Here is a 20,895-nt window from a genome sequence, read left to right on the forward strand (position 1 = left end):
CACAGCCTTGTGGTACACCGGTGTTCATTGTGATGGTAGATGAGCAGCGGTTATCCAGCCGGACATGTTGGGGGCGGTTGGTCAGGAAGTCCAGTAACCATTTGCAGATGAGGGAACTGATACCCAGGTCTGTCAGTTTCCTGATGAGTTGTGAGGGGTGGATTGTATTGAATGCTGAACTGAAGTCTATAAACAGCATTCTGGCGTAGGTGTTGTTGTTGTCCAGGTGTGAGAGGACAGAGTGCATTGCGATGGAGACTGCATCCTCTGTGCTCCTGTTCCGGCGGTATGCGAATTGGTGGGGGTCCAGGGTGGGGGGGAGACAGGATTTGAAGTGTGCTAGGACCAGTCGCTCTAAGCACTTAGTGATGATGGGGGTGAGTGCTACTGGGCGGTAATCATTGAGGCAAGATGGGTTGGAGTTTTTGGGTATCGGGACGATGGAGGTGGATTTGAAGCAGGCCGGTACCACAGCGTGGGCCAAGGACAGATTGAATATGTCTGTGAGCACTCCTGCAAGCTCCCCAGAACACGCTCTGAGAACACGCCCGGGGATGCCATCAGGGCCTGCAGCCTTGTGGACATTGATCCTGCTCAGCACCGCTCCTACATCGGTGGGGGAGAGAGTCATAGGTTGGTGGTCTGGCGTCATGTCTGCTTTGGTTGTGGTTGTGGGGTTCCCTCGCTCAAAACGAGCATAAAAGTTGTTGAGCTCGTTGAGGAAGGAGACATCAGAGGATACGGGGGAGGGTTTGGTGGTCCTGTAGTCTGTGATGGTCTGGAGTCCTTGCCACATGCGTCGGGGGTTGGAGTTGGAGAAGTGTTCTTCTACCTTCTTTTTGTAATGGTGTTTGGCTTTTTTGATGCCCTTCTTTAGATTAGCCCTGGCTGTACTGTAGGCGTGTGCATCTCCTGACCTAAAGGCAGTGTTGCGGGCCTTCAGGAGGAGACGAACATCCCGGTTCATCCAAGGCTTCTGGTTGGGGTACATGGTGATCCGTTTCTGGGTGGTGACACTGTCTGTGGTTTTGGAGATGTAATCCAGTACAGATGAGGCGTACTGGTCCAGGTCTGTGTGGGTGAACATATTCCAGTCTGTGTTTTTAAATCTGTCCTGGAGCACTGCGTCTGTCCCCTCTGGCCACACTTTAATTGTCCTCACAGCAGGTTTCACACGTTGGATGAGTGGTGAATACCGAGGTGTGAGGAACAGGGAGAGATGGTCCGATTGTCCAATGTGGGGGAGGGGTGTGGCTTTGTAGGCTCCAGCCAGGTTGGAATACACATGGTCTAAAGTCTTGTCTCCTCTGGTGTGGCAGGAGACATGTTGGTGGAATCTGGGGAGGACTGTCTTTAAGTTGGTGTGGTTGAAGTCGCCAGCAACAATAAAAGCAGCCTCGGGGTGTTTATTCTGGTGTTTGTTAATGGCTGCAGAAAGTTCTTTCATGGCCAACCTAGCATTAGCGTCGGGGGGTATATACACGGCAGTGAGTATGATCGAAGTGAATTCTCTGGGGAGATAATAAGGTCTGCATTTGACCATTAAAAACTCCGCATTAGGTGAGCAGTGACTCTCAGTAGTAGTGGAGTTCATGCACCAAGCATTGTTAATATAAATGCACAAACCTCCACCTCTGGTCTTGCCGGAGTCATCTGCTAGCCTGTCGGCTCGGTGTGTGTGGCGTCCTGCTAACTCGATAGCATTGTCCGGGCAGCTGTTGTTCAGCCATGTTTCGGTGAAAAACATGACATTTGAGTCCATAATCCGTCTGTTGTTAGTGATGGAGAGCCGTATCTCATCCATTTTGTTTGCCAGAGAACGGACATTGGCGAGAAAAATACTGGGTAAAGGCAGCCGGTGTGGTGTTAGCTTTAGCTTAGCCCGTAGCCCTCCGCGCCTACCTCGCCTTTGTTTACGATCTCGGCGCCGTCTGCGTGCACTTCCGCCCAGCCGGGGAGAGTGGGCAGCCTCCGGTGTTCTGGAGATCTCTGGGATGAGTCGGAGATCGGCGATAAAACTGTTGGAGTTGTGAGTCCAGATGTCCAGAAGCTCTTGTCTGCTGTAGGTCAGCAACGCACAGCAATTCTGGACGAATAATCCGGTTAAAAGTAGATAAAAAACCGCTAAATAGCAGATTCTGGAGAGACACTGAGCCTCGCGTTGTTCACGCGCCGCCATCTTGGAAATAACTACAGAGCTACAGATTAAAAATACACAAGGCGAAGCGGTCAAAAGTCTGGCTGTACTTCACAGCAAAATATGCAAACTCAGCAGCCTGCAACAAGTGCTTTAAGCTGATACTGTGATACTGTCAAAGGAGGTAACACCTCAAATCCGACGGAACACCTGGCGACGCATAGCGTTTTTTTAAAAGCCGAGAAATGCGCCGTATGATAGCTTGCTGCAAGACCTCACACCGTGCACATCTACTGCGGGTGGGTTGCCAGTTATCGGACCTGGAGTTAGCAACAGCCCCCAAAAACCTGAAGATTAGAGTCCTGGCCCCTAGCCCTGCCAGTGTAGCAGAAATGATGACGGATGATGATGGCAGCAGCAGCCGTTCTTCTCTGCGTGAGTAGCTTAATGTTGTTCGTGTGTAATTTACGTTGAGTAGGCTAACCACGTTATTAAATTAATGCATGTAAGGTGAACTAGCAAACATCATCATAGCTACATGCGGCTGTCTTCTTGTTTGATGGCAGATACTCCCTTCACCCTGGCCAAAAAGGCTAAAATGACCAAAGAAAAAGTGGAAAACAGTTAAACATGAGAAGTTTTTGGATAAAGTTTGTGTTTTTTCCATTGTTTAAGCACTGCTTCCAGCCAAGAGTGATACCATATATGCCCCATAGCTGCAGAAAAGGCTAATATTGTTATCTTTTTACAAAAAAACAGCTGAACATGAGAGGTTTTTGGACCAATTTTGTGTTCTCCATTCTTTAAGCACCGGCACCGTTTCAAAAGTACCGGTTTGGCACCGGTATCGGATAAAACCTAAACAACACCCATCCCTAGTAAGTAGGCACATTCACTGGCACAAATGTGTAACCTATAAAATACAGGTGTATATTAATATACAAACAATCACAGCAAAATGTCTGACCACCTTGTGTGTTCAAAATATATGATTATACTATCATTTACCTCACACTCTAAAAAAAAGGCTTAAAACTAAAACATTACATGCTCAGACTATGATGCACACTCATTAATAAGCAGCATTAGGTTACAATATGCACACCCTTTCAGTAAATTCAAGCTTGGCAGCTATTTTTATCATATTGGATGTGCTATTCCCATGATATCATCATGTGACTCATTGTTCCATCATGGTGGTATGCAAAAACCATGCCTATAAACTGATAAACAATGGCCTCACACCTGCCAAGCTGATAGCTGGCCATAGCAAATGTAACAACTCAAGCCTAAAATTTCACCCAGAAACACACACACTGTCTGATAATAACAGAGAAATAAAAACACAAAATCATTTCACAAGCTAACACTGCATCTAGAAATGGAGAACCACGTTTGCACAGTGAGGATACTTTGCATTGTCAATCCTTTATGTGTGAATCAAAATTGCATGATTTTGTGCATTTGCATCACAAAATATATCCATCTATCCATCCGATACAAGTTCTGAACATTCAATAAAATTACTGAGCAGCTGGAAGTGTTTAAGTGTGCAAAGTGTCTAAAGGTTGCAAACAAAAAGCAAACTTTTTAGAATTGCTTCCAACTGCGGTGACTTTGCACTGTTTCCCTTTCTGTCTCAGAAAGTTACAACTCAAGAAAAAATATACATGCATTGTACAAGATAACCATCTCAAATTGATACCTTCATTTAAATGAAGCTTGCTTTCTTTGCTCAGATGGAAATATGTGGGGGTTTTTCCTCTCCTGACAGAAAGAAAAAAAATGGAGCCACTTTAAACACACATCAGCTACATGAGTTCTTTAAATAAATACTCAGAGTGACACAAACTTTAAATACAAAGCACAGCACTCATATAGGCCTCACAAATCTCAATGTGCATGTATTCCTTGAGGCAACACTGACTGAAAAATCAAAGTTCAAATGTAAGTCTGGCATTTGTAAAACCCTTAATGGCTCAGTGGGAAAACTGCTGGCTCCAAATGATCAAGACCAAACGTCTACCTTTACTCAACTGTAATGCACACAAATAGCTTGATTACAGTTAATGTTCAGATTAAGATAAAAGTTTGATTAAGTAGTTTACATGAGTCACAGTAACCCAGCAAAGAGAGAAACACTGGGGTCACTCTGTTATTAATGTCTGGATTTGAGACGGGACAAGAGAAGGGAACTGCTTTGACTTTGCGAGTGGCTGGAGGTTGATTCCCATCCACAGGACACTGGGACTGGAACTAAAAAGTAGAAAATTTAAAAACTATCAAAATATAAAAATGCAATATGGGTTTGTTTCTGAGACACCAACTGCCCGTGAACTTGTGAACTGGGCAGTTGGATGGTCTTTCCAACTTGGGTAATTTATAAGAATAAGCTGCTTTTCAAACCATCATTTGATACTATCTTTATCTAATAAGTTGGAGTTTCATTTCCTCTGATGCTGAACTCCTGTGACCTGATTTGATTCTACATATGAAGCCACTTTTTTCCATACCTATTAGTGTCAAGTTGCTCTTTTGGTTTGTAATGTGAAATAATCAAATAAAAAAATGAATGCATATGCACATTTAAACTACTTGAGATGTTTATTTCCATCAAAAGGTAAAAGAAAAAAAAACAAAATTAAAAATTCAGATCCCCATCAGCTTATGTTTAGATCTAATTGTAGGCTTACTATAGTAACATTAAAACATGTACATAATACAAGCACATAAATGCATGATAATATATTTTAAATAATATTCTTCCATACCACTGATTGCTTCCAAGTGATCCCAACACCATCATCAAGTGCTGGAATTTAAATATATAAAAATGTATGCATCTCTGTAACTGCAGGTTTGCCTAATATCTATGAATTTTCATTTTAAAGTTCTGAATCAGCTTCGCCAGTTAGTTTATGAGTACAGTGGGTTGTTTGGGTTGTGGGTTGTTTGTGGAGCATCACAGGTGCAAAAAAAGTGCCAAACACAGATATGTGTTATAATTTCTCTAAACGAGTTAAAATCTTGATGAGACCATTTAGATTTATTTCATATAATGGAAGTGCATTCACTCTGTAAATCACTATAATGTCGACTAAAACTCCATTTAATACACACATGCACACACAGAGACACAAACACCTACTTATTGCTGTAATAGGAGACCATAAATTACTGTGCAATTCCTCTCTCTGGAATAATGTAGCATTCAACAGGGGCAATCAAAACACCTCACGTCAGTAAACCAAACCTCACACCTAACGTACTGACACACACACACACACACACACAGCAGTTGTCGTGCAGAACTCTAAGCCAAAGACAGCGTCTGCTTATACTAAATGATAACGTAACGGAATGTAAATCAGAGATGTTCAGCGGTGAGAATGAGAACAGGCAAATATGTGTGTAGGTGAGTGTCTTTTTTTGGCAGCTTTGGGAGCAGAGGGTGTGCATGAGGTTTATGTGTGTGTGGAGGGAGGGCTGATGGTGTTAACATTACAGCTGCCATGTGTTTATTTCCAGGAGTTCTGGTCTATGCTGTCTCCGTCATCTCCACATGCTTAAACTGTTACTTTCCATCCATCTACACCCTGCATGTCTGCAGAGTATGTGTGCATGTACGTATGTGTGCTTCGTGGGAGGATATTAATGTATTTCCTACTTGCATGTGAATAATGCGGGGGATGTGGACATCCATGTGCACGCACGGGTGTGAGTACAGTTGCATAAGTCTACATATGTTTACAGCTGCACGCGTCCCACAGTCTCCTCTGCGTGATTAGCTTCCCATTAACTAAGTCGCATATCACCCATCAGCACATCAGTGGCTCCAGGCCTTCTCTGCACCATCTAACTGGCCAAACAAGCTGTTGTCTAGACCCTTAAAGCACACACACACACACACACACACACACACACACACACACACACACACACACACACACACACACACACACACACACACACACACACACACACACACACACACACACACACACACACACACACACACCATCTGGACACCGATTAGGTACCTATCAAAGCATACAATGACTCTATTGCAAAGCCATTTGGTTACAAGTCAACACATGACCTCAAGTTAAGTAGTGAATTTATTCATTTTCTCTGCCTCATTCTGTCTTTTATTTTTTCACCAAAGCCTGAAACTGAAGAATATCTAATGGCCAATATGTTTTAGAATTAAAGCACAGATTGTGGTGTCGTCCTTAAAGGTTCGAGATACTTGACTCAAACAAGTAAACCTGTAGATGAGGTTATAAGGCTACAGATAGGAACACGAGATTCAAAAAGTGATCGAGTTAGAAATAGCTCAACAATTGTTTGGTATACAGGGTTCAGACAAAATGTTTAGTTTTTAAACAGAAAAAGGAGAGATTGAAGTATACAGTTAACTTTGTGAAAACGCTTGCTATGTCTTAAAATATAAGACGGGCACTGATTTCCTATCGAGACTGACATTGACATGGATCACTATTTTCTCTCTGCGTGTCCTTACGTTCATTTACCCTCTTCTTCATGTTAAACAATACCAAATCTTCTATACTGAATATCTCTAAGAAGCCTGAACTCAAGTAACGGGCCCCAAACAACGATCAATTACCCTCTCCACTCCCTGCTCGCCCTCCCCAATCCAAAAAATAGTTCCAGGTGGTGAGACTGGGAGGGCAGGATATCATGGAGGGAGTGCGAGTGCATGGAAAACCCTAAGCCCTCATAGTCCCAGTGCACTAAGGTTGTCACAGCCAGCTTTCCTTTGCTCCACTCCCCTTCACCTGTTATCTGTCTATCACTTTATTGTGTTAGACCATGTTGGGCAGAGAGTGATCAACTCACACAATCAGAGTATAAAGACGTTTTTCTCACATAATCGCAGCAAATTTGATTTCCAAGATAGAAGTTTTGTAATTTGATGCCTAGCTGTCATCCACATGCTGAATTTACTAACAGCCACCCATTGAAATTTATATTAATAAGCAAAATATATATAGCACAAGTGATTATATGTCTTTGGACTATTAATACAAATTTCTGTTCTAATCATTCCGGCAATAGTTTGTAGGATTTTGCTGAAACTCGCATAATATCAGTGCTTATTATTGTATAAAAATTATCCTTTCTTTCTACACTGCCTCTCTCTCTTTCTCTCTCACCCACACACACACACACACACACACACACAGCTTCCCCTGCTCCAGCTGTGTCTTAAGAAGTCAGCGCCAGACCGGTAATCTGACTGGGATAGAAGTTACTGGATCTGTATCCATTACAGGATGTAATACCCCTCTATCCCAAACTCTCAACACTTCCCCTTTCTGCACCTTTCAGAGGTCATTCTAAGATGACTGTTTCCTCCATTTTTCTCAGCGCTATAGCCCCATCCAAATATAATGCAATTTGCTTATTGCACATTGCTTTGTAGCTGATGGTTACCCACTATAACAGCCATTCCAGGTGGTGAGAGTAACCCTCTAATGCATTTTACCACAATCAAGTTTCAACCCATGTTGTGCATTACACCACTGGTAGTTGCTTCACCTGAGAAAAGTTTCGCTTTTTTACTTTGAAGTTGCTGATTTTTATTGGTATTACATGGTTTCTAGTCACAATATCATCACAAACCGAATACACAGAACTTCTGGGTAACCGACACACTACAACTACAGGAGCTGCTCAGCCAGGGTAACCCATGCTATGAAGCTCCCAGCACACAATTTCTGTGCTGATGATGCTGCTGGTTTGAAACTCCTGAGTCAGCAGAGCATTACCACCATGAACCTGAGCACTCAGCAACCCTCAGCACTCAGTAACAAGTTGCTGGAGTTTTTAAATGCTTAAATTCGCCAATAATACCAATTAGAGTTGATCGTAGAATATCTACAAGAGAAGAACTTTCATAAACTGGCTTGTTGCAGTAGTGACAATCTATTTGCAGTATCACACTCCAATTCAGTGAGATCTATAGAATGTCCCAGTATTTTACAAATGTTTGTAAAGGCAGACTGCATGGCTAGGAGCTTGGTTTTATACATCTATGACAATGTAACTGAAAACACCTGAATTCAGAGATTAAAAGGAGTAGCCCAACACTTACAGGCCCCTTAAGTGTCAGTATCAAAAATGGTGTATTTGAGACTCATATCTGTGTCATTACTTTTATAGTAGAACAATAAATTCTCAAATGTCACCACATTAGTCTTCTGGGTACCAGGTTGTTAAGCCTGGTCAGGCCATGGTTTTTGGTGCAAGCTGAAGAAGAAAAAGAAGGAAAAAAAAAATCACATAGAAAATTGACAAAGGGAAAACAAATACTAATAGAAAACCAATAACAAGCACTAAAATGTTCCCCCTCTGGCTCAACGTTACAGTCAGGACATCAGTAGTTCTAATGAGGTATCAGTTTTCTGCATGTGAACAGAACACATCCTGTCAGAAAGCTTTAAGGGTGAGGAATGGAAAGCACAACTAACGGCACGGTACACTGAGTCACATCTCAAGTGCTTCTTTTCTTATTTTTTTAAAGCTGTGTTTTATTCCAAAATGCCTAATGACTTCCTCAGAGCAGAGTATCTTCAGAGACCCTCTCTGCATCCCTAAATGCAATTGAATGAATTCACTTGGAGTTGATGGGAATCATCTCTTTCACTGCTTTTGATTTTCTCAAAAACTAAAAGCCAGGGCAATCCGTAAGTATGAAGTATGTTACTTTTACAATAAACTCAAAGAACTATGGCAAATTCTTAGGAGCTCGAGAACACAGGCAGCAAGTGTGATGTGTATATCTTGGCCAAAAACCAGGTAAATGTTTTATTCAGATAAAATAACACCTGAAATTCCACAGAGAGCAACAGTCTCATTAGAGAGCAGTGACAAAAGCAAAGCAACTGGCGGAGCTTTGACTGTGAAAACTGATACAGCCGTGCTTATTTCCACCAAGGACAATGAAATGTAAGCTATCACGCTCGCTCCTCACTTCCCAGAACTCACATTGAAGGCTGCAGCGTGGTGTAGGTGGAAGGTCACAAAAGATTTGTGTGTATGAGATTCATAAAGTGTGCATAAGAGTGTGATTTCCCTATACTGCCTATGCCCACTATGCGACAATAAGGAATACAATGTTACCTATTTGTTTACCGCACAGACAATGGCGTATAAATGCCAGAGGGCAAAATGTGACTTTTATGCAGACACAACAGAGTAGGCATTTTACTGGCTGTTTAGAAAATTAACTACTCCATTTAACTATTTAACTACTCACCTGTGGCAACATGAACAAGGAATCCCAGGTATAGACATCTATTCAGTCTACCAAGTTATTTGTGAGTTGTTACGGAACAAAGACAATACACCGAGGAAATTAAGATACAGAAAGAGAAAAGGAGACGGAGACAGTCTTGTACATAACAACCACCTCGCTCCGTCTCACAACTTCTTTTAATTGACAAATGTTTGCCTGTTGAGTCACGGCTGAATTTATTGACAATCAATCATCTGTATGTCAGCCGATGAATAGGCCTGTTGCTGGTCCAATCAGTCATCTACGCGTAAGCCAATAAATGCGACTAACAGGCCTCAGGAGAAATGCTTTCTGAATACAGTTTGGACAGTTTGGATCAGCACAGTCCCTTTTTTGTGTTTCTGTTTATTATGTGAATTTTGCTGATGCCAGCAAATAAAATAAGACAATGAATTAAATCCTAGCATCTCAAATTCACACGCTAAGAATTTAAAGGCTATTCAGCACAGAGCAGTGTTCTAACGCTTACATATAAATAGTCATTTTTCATTCTTTTAGCTTCTAAATACTGGCAATGCCGGGAAGGATTTATGAAAACTGGACTGAAGATTTTCTCAGCAAATGCCTTACAAATAGAAAAAACACACACTGTGAATGACTAACTAGGAGCATAACACAAACAAGAAATCTTGGGTGAGGTCCAACATTGTGTCAGATTTAACAGTTCTTCTTTGCTGGCAGCTGTTCTGCGGCATCTTGGACGGAGCAGTCGGCGTTACCGTGCATCTAAAACATGTCGACACTTTGTCAGTTTGCACCCCTGTGCACTCAGGTGTGCAGTTTCATGCTTAAAAGCACATAATATTTAAAATAACTGTTATTCCTTCCAAAGCTCCAGTTATAAATTATGAAGCAGCACCTGAAAACAAAGCGAGTAAATCAGAAGGAGGGAGCTCGGCACAGACTGCTTCTGGAAAACCACCCAGTGACAATGACAGGAAAGATATACAAGACAGAGGAGATGACTTGCTGCCAGAGGTCGCAGGAAGACCTCGGCACATAACATACTGAGCATGAGGTATGAGCGTTTGCTGGCTTAACTTCAGGGCTCCCGGCTGAAATAGCCTACAATGACTTTAAATAGATCAACGATAAAGAAAGAGATAGATAAATAAACGCAGACACCATCATTCATTAGAAACACTGTCCAAATCTACACTCTGTGTTTAACTGAACAGTGGAAAGACTAACATTTAAACTCTTGAAAACCAAACTTTGTTTTTAAATTACTGACTGGGAGGAAAATCTACAAAATGCTCTTGTTACAGTTAACCCTAGAAGAGGGCATGAAAAATAACAGAGGCTGCGAGTTAACCCTTAAAGCTGAGCTAGGGAGCACCTTTTTATTGTCGCTGGAAAAAAAATTCAATATAACATTTGAGGATGTTGTAATTGAAGTAGAATTAGACGAACCATAGCTTCTTGACCTTCCCCGAGGCTTTAGAAAATCTGGCTCACGTCCACAGATTTGAGTTAACTGCACTTCTTTTCAGTCTGGCATGTAGAGGGTCAAGTGAAGTATAAATGCGGTAATATAAAGCCTGAAAATGTAATCATTTGTGGTAATCCCATCAGTTAAGCATAAGACTTTCACTTAGGAGATTGGGGTTCAAATTCGATTTGAAGATGAAACTCAGGCACTGTTAAATAAGACGAATGAACCGTCTCCTGTCAGACTCTTTATTTCTACTTACTGCAGCTTTAAAAACAAGTGTGATGGCACTAAACGCAACAGAGTTTTGAATCTGACACGTTCTCCCTCCAACACATAACAAATCACAGTTGAGATACCAAACATGGTCACAGACAAAGCGGCCGGCGCGTGTAACATCAGTGTCAGTCTGTGAGGATGCACCTCTCAGTGTGCTTGAAGAAAATGACAAATATATTGTAAATGAACTGACATATGACTCAGTTATTATTGCAGCATAGAGTGCTTTGAAAGGGGTGTGATAATTCATGAAATGGGAACATCTTTCTTCTTTTTGCATCACAAGCCGCTGGTTGAATATTAGCTTCAGCAGCATTCATGTGTTAAATACGCAAATTTAAAAATCATAGACTTGCTTGAAAATGTGTCGAATCAAATTTCTCATTTCAAAATCACAGCCCAAAGGAAGAGACAAAACACTGCCCTGTGCTTATTAAAAACCTTTTCATAATGACATGAAAATCAGTTATAACGCACAGAAAAAACAGCAACATACTATAGATATTTGGGATCATGTCCACTTCATTTGCATTTAACGTTTAAAACAGATTGTCATCATGGATTGCTTTCACAAAATGAAGGGCAAGGTATAGCACAGATTTAAGACGCAAGACTTAATGAGTTAAAAACTGGTAAACAACAAAAAAAACTCTAAAGCAATGCTTCACAGTGTTAATGGGAGTAAGAGACGTAATGAGCTGTTGTGGAGCAACTTCAGCACGCAGCTACTTAAAAAAGTTCAGGGGAGCAGTCAGCAGAGAAAGTTTGCAGTAACTCACCGTGTCCTTGCACATGCAGAGAGAACAGTCCAAGCAATAGTAGAGAACTCCAGCTCCAGAAACAGAGAGACAAACAGCGCTTCAGCCTTTCTCCCTGCACTGGCATGGTAAGAGTGTGCCGCCGCTCCTCTCTTCTCTGGTCTCCTCTCTTCTCTGGTCTCCTCTCTTCTCTGGTCTCCTCTCTTCAGCGCTCTCCGCACGATGGGATCCGCTCACACGCCGTCGCTCCTTCTCAGTGTGTATGTATGCACCAGAGAGAGAGAGTGGGTAGCAAGAGAGGCGGGGGTAGTATCAGGCATGCGAGCTCCTGAATCTGCGAGTGCGAATGTGTGTGTGTCTGTGTGGGTCCACCGAAACGTGAGAAAGTCCACACCACACAGAACACACCGGCAACAGCAGCAGCAGTTGGAGATGATTGTCCCCCCAACCCTGTCTGACAGTAGCAGCCCAGCTGAGAGAGAGAGGGAGAGAGACAGACAAAAAGGGGGAGTTTACTTCACTTGCCTTGTAGGGAGGGCTGGCCCTCTCTCTCTCCACACACACACACACACACACACACACACACACACACACACACACACACACACACACACACACACACACACACACACACACAGGGAGGGAGGACATGGGTGGAAAGAAAACAGGGGCAGAGAGCAGACAGGAGCAAGATGGGGTTTTAGAAAAAAAAAAGTAGGAGGAGGGTGAGGAGGACATTGAAAACAAGCAGCACTATCTGTGGGATTCTGCACCTTTAACAACTTATAGATATCTGTTTACACTTTGTTTTGGAAATAAGACTGTTAATCGGGTGAGATTGACATAAAGTGTTGACCTAACAATAAAGCAGTGCTACAATTGACCATACAATACATTTCAGATTACTGCAGGAACTAAAAGAAAATCATATAACATCCACATGTACTTCCTTTCATGTGATTGCAGCGGATCCTAACTGTTGTGCGTTTGCATGGCCTAAATGGGAAAATTGGACCAATGTATGTTCAGTAAATATATCAGAATAGCTGAATATCAGAGTAACTGCCAACACTGGAGGTACTGGATAAATCTGTGTAGTACTTCAAGTATAATTAAGGGAAAAAATATACTGTATATGGAAGAGGCCCTACTTTAGGTGTGGTTTAATAGAGTGGATTTGAATTGTTCATGTTAACACGTAGGCAGGCTAACCTGTAGTGTACTTAGACACCCTTTATGCATATGGTTTTGAGCCTAAGGCATTGACCTTTAGCTTTGGTCTTCAGCAGGCTGGAACGAGCATATGCAAAACAACATTTGAATAAAACTGCACTCAGGTTTGTGTCACCGACGACTCCACAGTCTGCACGGCTGGAGTCGGGTTTATCATTCCGAAGAATTCTGCTTTACAATCCCAGATTTACGAAAAGCTACTCAAAACACCTCTTCACACAGTGGCGTGCTATTCAAGTAGCTGGCCTAGACACTTTGAAGGAGCTGTTAGAGATTACATCACCCAAGCCTGGAGCTTTTATACTAATAAATAAATGGGTTGAGACACTCTAATAGACCATTTCCTTTCCAGAGCTATCCTCTTGCCTGTAAGGCATGCTTTCGACAAAACCGCGTGTGTGTGTTTGTGAGAGCGCACGTGCGTGTGTGCTGGTAACACTTTGCTTTTAGCTGAAAATATGACAGACCTGAAACACCACAGAATGGGCAGCTTTTTTTTTTTTTTTTCCCTCCTCAAAACACAAAATGCTGAACATTGAAGTTTCGAGGTTAAATAGATGGGGGTTTTGTTTTCATGTTAATCTGCCTCTTTGTTGCTGCCGCAGTTCTTTGCACTTCTTTTCTTTCTCACACTTGTTCATGTTGGTCATTAAAGGCAAACAATAGGCTGCCTGGCTCCCTCGCTCTTCGATGAGAGCAAAATATCACTTCACAAATAAACCGTCGTGCCCTGCCGCTGCCCTATCGTCTTTCTGTCTGCCCTCATCATTGCCTCTCTCAAGCCCTGTTCCCATACAAACAGTAATAAATGTTCTTGTCAATTTTCCTCTCCTGTGAAAGAGAAGATCCAGTCTCAGTTTTTGAAGCAGGATGCCGAGCTGGGGATGTTTAGCAAATAAGAAGCGGCCACTTGTGTAACTTGATATTTCAATTAGTATTTTGACAATTAATTAACCAAATACATCTATTTGGTGTCTTTCTTGCTACAAGATTACAGTGATCTGATTTTTGAATAAAATCCTTTTTTTTTTGCCCTTTCTGAACTTCTGAAGTCCTGGATTCGGTTATAAAGTCAAAATTTTGAAGTGACCATTCCAGATAGGAACGTTTTCCGTTTTGGAAAACCACAGCAAAGTTTCTCCTGTTTCATGCCTTCCTAAATGACACACAGCTTTTTTTATTACCATTTCTACTCTTTCCAAGATTTTTTTTTTTTTTTTTTTAACTAACAAACTTAGCTGCCCTCCCCCTCCACTTCTGTGTTTTTCTTCTCCACTCCTTTTCCCACTCCCCTCCTCCAGTGAACCAGAATGTCATTTCAAGCATGTCTAACCACGGGAAGCCTTTTAAAAAACTGTGACAGCATTTGCCCCCAATCCCCAATAGCTGTGAAGCCCTGTGTGTGTAAGCAAGTAATGAATGTCTGTGGTGATTTGCCTGAGAACAGAATATCATATGCAGATTGAGGTATGATCCCTTTAAAAGCTGTTACTTTAAAGGTACTGTAGACCAGTGCTCCATGACACACACACACACACACACACACACACACACACACACACACACACACACACACACACACACACACACACACACACACACACACACACACACAGGCTATTCTTCACTGGTGTCACCCTCATGCTGGGTCTATGATGAATGGCTGAGACTGTCATGAGCGAAGGATGAGCAGTAAGAAAAAAGGGAGAGAGAAAAAAGCACAGAAAGGCCTCTGACAAGTAAAACAAAGGGGAGAAGAGGGAAGAATAATAGATGTCTGAAGCCTTTTAGAGGAAAGCTTTTTTGAAGAATTTAGATAACAGAAGGAGGAAGTTGACCTTTAAGGGATATTTAGAGGAATTCAAATTTAAGAGCAAAAAAAAGCTTATACTGATAACAGGAGGTCAAAGACATAAAAATACAAGCAACACTTCTACTTTACGTCACAAATGAGTTGCTCAGAAGTCTTTAAATCTGATGCAGAGACCACTGTTTATTCTGACTGCTTGTATGCTAATAGTGTTCAGGCCCCTTTACACATTCAGATTATAAGTCTCAGCAAGTGCTTGGGGTCAGTAGTTTATTCAGCATCCACTCTTTCATCATTTTTGACAAGCTGTCATAACACAACAACTTCACTTGTCAGTAGCTCTCAGTGTCAACACTTCAAAGGAGGTGGACTGAAAGTTGCCAGTAAACACATTTAATTTCTGATCTCGGAAATTAGAAACAAATAATACATCTAATGAGTTGTTAGGTACAATTCAGAAGTTTGCTCCTCGCCAAATGGACTCTATATATATCGCACTGCACAATCTTAATTAGCAATCCTGAACTATCGCCTCTCCAGAACTGCAAACTATTAACTGCCGTGTCACCCGTGGTTTTATAATACCTTGGAGATAAATGAGAAAGGGTTCTTTCTATTAAGATCAATGACAGTGAATGGGAATGTAAAGATATGCTAAAATCACTTTCAGTTTGTAATCATGCCAAAGCAATACAGTTCAAGATTTAACACAGATCTCCCAATCTTAAAACAGTTTCGACCCAGCAATGTGCTAGATAGAGATTGGTACCCTAACTCATTGCCGTTGCTAATGTCAAAAGCTGCAAAGATACCGATATTATTATGGAGATGGACCCAAAGTTTCTTATTTGAGGTCTCTCTGATAGAGTACATTTTTCAATAGGTCTATTACTTACTTGCACTGCAGTGAAGAACATCTTACTAAAGTGGATTAATGTAAAAGAACCAAGTGTTAAACGCTAGTGTAGAGTGCTGTTTTTTGGTACTCTTGTTTTACATTTTTTGCCTTTTTGTCTTTGTTTGTTTGTCTAAAAGTGTGTGCTTAAAGATTTCAGAATGGATCCATCCTTTGCTTGTAAAACTGGAGAACAATAAATATATTTGGAAGAAAAAAAAACTGTCATGTGGACTGATGTGGATTAAGGATGAAAATAAAAATCTGGTATTACTTATATTGCTATGGTACAATTATATTAACTAGGAGAGCTGCAGAAGCGTTCATTATATGTAGACAACAGCTTTATAATTTGAGTGAAGTTAACTAGATCTCTGTAGCGTGTTGCTAATCTTATAGAAAGTCTATAGCACTGAGACTCTTCTCAATCCTCGCCATTCTGTCATCAGATCATGAGTACTCCCATCATCTATAACTAGGGATCTACAAATATTGTGGTACCATGGAATTGCGTGCCATTGACCTTGACTATCACTGGCCTTTTGGCAAATACTATGACGAAATGACTGCTGAGGGTGATAAAGATGACATATGACATCCTCTGCCTCTCTGATTGCATCCTGTGAGATGGACCTCATTGTAGTTGATCAGAAAGTATCAGCTTTGTATGTAGCTTTGTTGCCTCACAGCTAGAAGGTTGTGGGTTTGAATCCACCATCAGGCCGAGGCCTTTTTGCGTGGAGTTTGCACGTTCTCCGTGTGGGTTCTCTCTGGGTACTCTGGCTTCCTCCCACAGTCCGAAGACATGCATTTAGTAGCATTAGGTTAATTGGTGATTCTAAATTGCCTATTACTGATGTGAGTGTGAATGGATGTGTATGTCTGTGTTAACCCTGCGACAGACCGGCGACCTGTTTGGGGTGTACCCTGCCTCTCACCGTTTGTGAGCTGGGATAGTAATTACTGTAATTTCTGTCTGGGCTCAAATTCCAAATATATAAATGGACTTGGGATACTTGCGACTCTGCATATACCTATTCAAGCACATTGTCTCCACATTCGGATTTCTTTGGGATTTAAAAACCACCTTACCTTTTCCTGGCTCACTTTTAGAAGCATTTATCCCTTTATTTGATGTGTGAACCGACTAAAAGACAGGGGATTAAATCCATTTTAGTGAAACACCTCCGTGGCACAGCAGCACATCTGCTAATCCCCACCCATTCACTTCAGCATGTCTTTAAACTAACAAGAGGTTTAACATAATCTGCTTTAAGTCTGTCCATTCACTCCTATTCACTGGTGCATTTACATAGCAATCCTTTGTAGATGTGGGAGAGCTGTGTGTGAGAGTTGCGGTAGTACTTCCTCTTCCTCCAGTCCATTTGTACCCTCAGCTCCTTCGCCTGAGGGAAACCTAAATGGTGGTTTAGTTGAGTTCATTTGTTGTTTTAGTTTTAAAATGTTCAAACAAAGCACTGCAGTTAGCAACAATTTAGATCAAGACAAGTAGGGAAGACATGATTAAAGTGGTCTCTAAGGAATGTATGAAGTGCTGTGTGCAAAATGGGATAGGAAGGTAATGATTAAGGATGGAGCAACAGGGCTGCAAATTACAGGTGATGCTAAGCCTTTTCACCCTGACTTAAACGACACAAACTCACCAGAGAAATACGATTTCCTCCTTCTGTCGCAAACACAGCCAACAAAAGTCAACCTAGGGCCAAGGAATTGGTGAGAGGAATAAGGACACGAGGAGTAACGCAGAGTTCAGGGAGATGTTGATGAAGCAGTGAAAGAAACTAAAGCCTGTCAGGTCCTCCTCTGTCCTCAACACTAATTTGTACTTGTTTGACCTTTCACCTTTATGAGAAAATACCTCTGCAACACTGAAGAACCCCTTTTTACCCACAAATATGGAAAGCTAAAATAAATAATATATTATTTTATATTATTTAGTAAGCAGTTACAGAGTGATGTTTAGATCACTTCAGAGAATGTTAAATTAACTCAATGTATTACCACTTGATCAAATCATAACCATAACCAGTATTTGTCCAACCACAAATAAGATATTTATTCCCTCCCTGAACTGCATGTCGGATGCTAGTAGGAATTTTTTCCATTTAGTGAGATCCTGCCAGACAGGATTTTTTTTTATAAGCATTTATTTTCCTTTACACTCACTGGCCAATTTTTTAGATATGCTGGGCAAGATTTATCCAACTTTCTGTACCCTAAATTCCCTGATCTTAGCCAAAGGGAGTGGCACCCAGTGTGGTCTTCTGCTGCTGTAGCCCATCTACTTCAAGGTTCACAATGTTGTGTATTCAGAGATGCTCATCTGCACACCTTGGTAGTAACAAGTAGTTATTTGAGTTGCTGTTGCCATCAGTTCAAAGCAGTCTGGCTATTCCTCTCTGACCTTTGACATCAACAAGACCTTTTCACCCAGAGAACTACTCACTGGGTTTCTGTCCATTTTTCAGAGACTTCTCAACCCCGGTTCTGTGGTAAAATCTCAGTAGATAAGCCTGTCTGGCACCAACAACCAAGCCATATTCAAAGTCACTGAAAACACCTTTCATCCCCATTCAGTTTAAACTATAGGAGGTCATTTTGACAATGTCTGCATGCTTGAATGTGCAAATGAATTGCTACCGTTTGATTGGCTGATTAGATATATGCATTATCAAGCACTTAAACAGGTCTAACTAATTATATGGCAAGGAAGTGTATATTATTTTCCATTTCCTGTCTAGCACGGTTAGGTTTAGTCAGCAGCACAGGAGCACCACAGGGAACTGTGCTGTCCCCACTTCTCTTTACCCTGTACACCTCTGACTTCTGCTATAACTCTGAATTATGCCACATTCAGAAGTTTGCAGACGACACGGCCATCATGGGGTGTATCTGGGATGACCAGGAAGAGGAGTACAGGAGCCTGGTGAGGAACTTTGTCACATGGAGTCACACAAACCACCTGCAACTCAACACTTCAAAGACCAAGGAACTGGTTGTGGATTTCGGGAGGTCCAGACCAGGTCCACTGCCAGTTCAGATAGAGGGAGAGGAGGTGGAGGTGGTCAACACATACAAGTACCTCGGGCTGTGGGTGGACAACAAACTGGACTGGTCATGCAACACGCAGAACCTGTATAAAAAAGGACAAAGCCGACTGTACTTCCTCAGGAGGCTGAGGTCTTTCAACATCTGCAGGAAGCTCCTGAGGATGTTTTACCAGTCAGTGGTCGCAGGAGTCCTTTTCTATGGCGTGGTGTGCTGGGGGAGCAGCACAGCAAAGAAGGACTCATCCAGACTGGAGAAACTAATCAGGAAGGCTAGCTCTGTGGTCGGCATGAAGCTGGACACTCTGGTGACAGTGGCAGAGAAGAGGACCTTAAAGAAACTGATGGACATTATGAACAATGCCGGGCATCCTCTGCACACGGTCGTAAACAATCAGAGGAGCCTATTCAGCGACAGGCAGCTTCTCCCAAAGTCAAAAACCAACAGACTTAAAAACTCCTTTGTCCCACACGCCATCAGACTGTTTAACTCCTCACTGGAGGGGAGAGGGAGGAGAAACAGGGGGACAAGGGAGGGCGGGAGCAACTGAGTTGTAGGTGCTTTTGGTTTTTTTTTGTCTCTTTCTTATATTTGACTGTGCAATAATCACTGTGCAATATACTCACTCAAATGAGCAATCCTATTTATCCATATTGTATATTCTGTATCTATATATGTGTATATGTGTATATAAGGTGTATTTATGCTTATATCCTTACTCTCATTCCCCTTAATGTATCTGTAACATGCAACTTCTTTCGGTGCTTTGCTACTGGAAACTGAATTTCCCGGAGGAACCCACCCGAGGGATTAATAAAGTTTCATCTAATCTAATCTAATCTAAACTAATTGGGTAACTTTAGAAAAAGATCCTCATAAAATACACCACTCCAAGATTGTTGTCTGTGTCTCATGTTTTCTGCTAGAAATCTGGTCATGTGGGTTTTGGATGGTCAGCAGGGTGTCTGTGCCAAACTATGCTTAACCTAAACCTTATTATGAGCCTTTGCTTTTTTTTTCTCCAAAAGGAAGTCAAGTCCCCTAAGGTGACTGCGTAAACAAGTTTATACCCTCACAGCACAAGTAACACAAAACACATTCACACATCACAGAGAGTTAGGTGTTGGGCCACTTAAACTTAATGAAAGCCTAATGATAGACTGGGAATTGGGTTTTACAGCATGTTATTGTCATTGTGAAACCACTCACTGTATCACTTTACAACCGCCATAAAATCACTGAAAGGGATATGTGATTAGGGCGAGGTAGAAGAAAACTGAGACGGAGTATTAGGTATCCACAACTGTAATCATGATATCATAAATGTTTCTATTATTTTCTGAATTTCTTTTGCATATATCCATGATGAATGCCCACGTGTACCATCAAGCTATGTAGCAAACACAATGTTTTTCTAGATCATTTCAGAAAGATTAATGTCCTGTTATTTTGCACTTAGGCACACAGCACGCAAAGAGAGAATGAAAGCCTCGAATATTACTTTGATGTTAAATGTTAGTGAAGACGCTTTTGATTAATAGGAAACAGCTAAATAAGCAAAATAGGAATCATAGGATGTCGTTTTTAAGAGAAGATGAAACACACACACACACACACACACACACACACACACACACACACACACAAACTGTGAGTCTAGAATAAGCAATCCCCCACCTTCCACCTCCCTCGCACACATACCATCACCCCCCAGACCCCCACAATCCCTTGAGGAATAGGAAAGGGTGCTGGGAGGAGGAACCAACTGGCCAAAAGGGTGGAATGTTAAATTTGTCTTGCTAAGGTAGACATGCACACAGAAAACAGAAGACCTACTTCCTGAGTGGGAGCAAAAAGGAGAGTTGAGTTTTCCCACCTGCTTCGTGGGATCGTTTTTGCTGCCTACTTTTTCTGATTCATAAATGAGACAGCTTGCTAAATACTGCAAAACACAATCTGCA

At 41.7% G+C, this 20,895-nt stretch overlaps 1 protein-coding gene across 2 annotated transcripts in view; it reads right to left on the reverse strand.

Annotated features, from left to right (window-relative positions):
- Window positions 1-20,895, reverse strand: part of bmpr1ba (bone morphogenetic protein receptor, type IBa) — a 71,917-nt gene that overhangs the window by 12,538 nt on the left and 38,484 nt on the right. For both annotated transcript variants that reach the window (XM_026186620.2, XM_026186622.2), the window contains one exon: window positions 11,949-12,399. In XM_026186620.2, coding sequence (XP_026042405.1) covers window positions 11,949-12,054 — 106 coding nt within the window. In that variant the 5' untranslated portion in view covers window positions 12,055-12,399. The remainder of the gene's footprint in view (window positions 1-11,948; window positions 12,400-20,895) is intronic.

The sequence above is a fragment of the Astatotilapia calliptera genome, chromosome 12 (genome assembly GCF_964374335.1).
Source record: "Astatotilapia calliptera chromosome 12, fAstCal68.1, whole genome shotgun sequence".
Taxonomy (NCBI): Eukaryota; Metazoa; Chordata; class Actinopteri; order Cichliformes; family Cichlidae; genus Astatotilapia; species Astatotilapia calliptera.